At 45.7% G+C, this 961-nt stretch overlaps 1 protein-coding gene across 1 annotated transcript in view; it reads left to right on the top strand.

Moving 5' to 3' along the window:
* The first annotated feature begins 357 nt into the window (after positions 1-357).
* lamc1 (laminin, gamma 1) overlaps positions 358-961 on the top strand; it is a 12,918-nt gene continuing 12,314 nt past the window's right edge. The window contains exon 1 of the mRNA XM_034887359.1: positions 358-725. Within this exon, the coding sequence (XP_034743250.1) occupies positions 358-725 (368 nt within the window). The remainder of the gene's footprint in view (positions 726-961) is intronic.

The raw sequence follows: 961 nt of genomic DNA, 5'->3' as shown, positions 1-961 counted from the left end.
GGGACAGGGATGTCTCACTGGGTTCTTGAACCTTTCCACCGTGACAAACAGGCGAGACGTTGTTCTGCAAAACAAAATAAAATGAAGCTGAAACACACACACACACACACACGTGTTCCCCCCCCCCCCCCACACACACACACACACAGACACAGACACACACACACACACACACACACACACACACACCCTGACAGCAGAAAGCTGTCTCACATTCCCAGCAGTTACACAATGGTTTAGAGCGGCGGTGAGAGTCCCCGGGGGAGGACACGTCTTCCTGAGAGGGAGGAGACACTCAGACTGGAGTACTTTATACTGGAGTACTTTATACTGGAGTACTTTATACTGGAGTACTTTATGCTGGAGTACTTTATGCTGGAGTACTTTATGCTGGATTACCTCGTACTGGAGTACTTTATGCTGGAGTACATTATGCTGGAGTACTTTATGCTGGAGTACTTTATGCTGGAGTACTTTATGCTGGAGTACTTTATACTGGAGTACTTTTTGCTGGAGTACTTTATGCTGGAGTACTTTATACTGGAGTACTTTATGCTGGAGTACTTTATGCTGGAGTACTTTATGCTGGAGTACTTTATACTGGAGTACTTTGTACTGCAGTACTTTATACTGGAGTACTTTATACTGGAGTACCTCATACAGGAGTACTTTATACTGGAGTACTTTATATTGGAGTACTTTGTACTGAAGTGTTTCTACAGAGGGTATTAGTACATGTACTGTAACAGAGTACTTCTACAGGGGGTATTAGTACATGTACCGTAGCAGAGTACTTCTACAGGGGGTAATAGTACTTGTACTGCGGTACAGGTCTGAATACCTCTGCCAGCTGCAGAGTGATCCCTCAGGATGAACTTCCTGCTGATAACGTTATCTCTGGACTCTATTTCCCATGAGCCTCTTCCCTCCTCCGCGCGGCTGCAGCAGGTGTCCTTGACGC

The sequence above is a fragment of the Etheostoma cragini genome, chromosome 12 (assembly GCF_013103735.1).
Source record: "Etheostoma cragini isolate CJK2018 chromosome 12, CSU_Ecrag_1.0, whole genome shotgun sequence".
Lineage (NCBI taxonomy): Eukaryota > Metazoa > Chordata > Actinopteri > Perciformes > Percidae > Etheostoma > Etheostoma cragini.
This window is presented reverse-complemented; position numbering and strand designations above follow the sequence as displayed.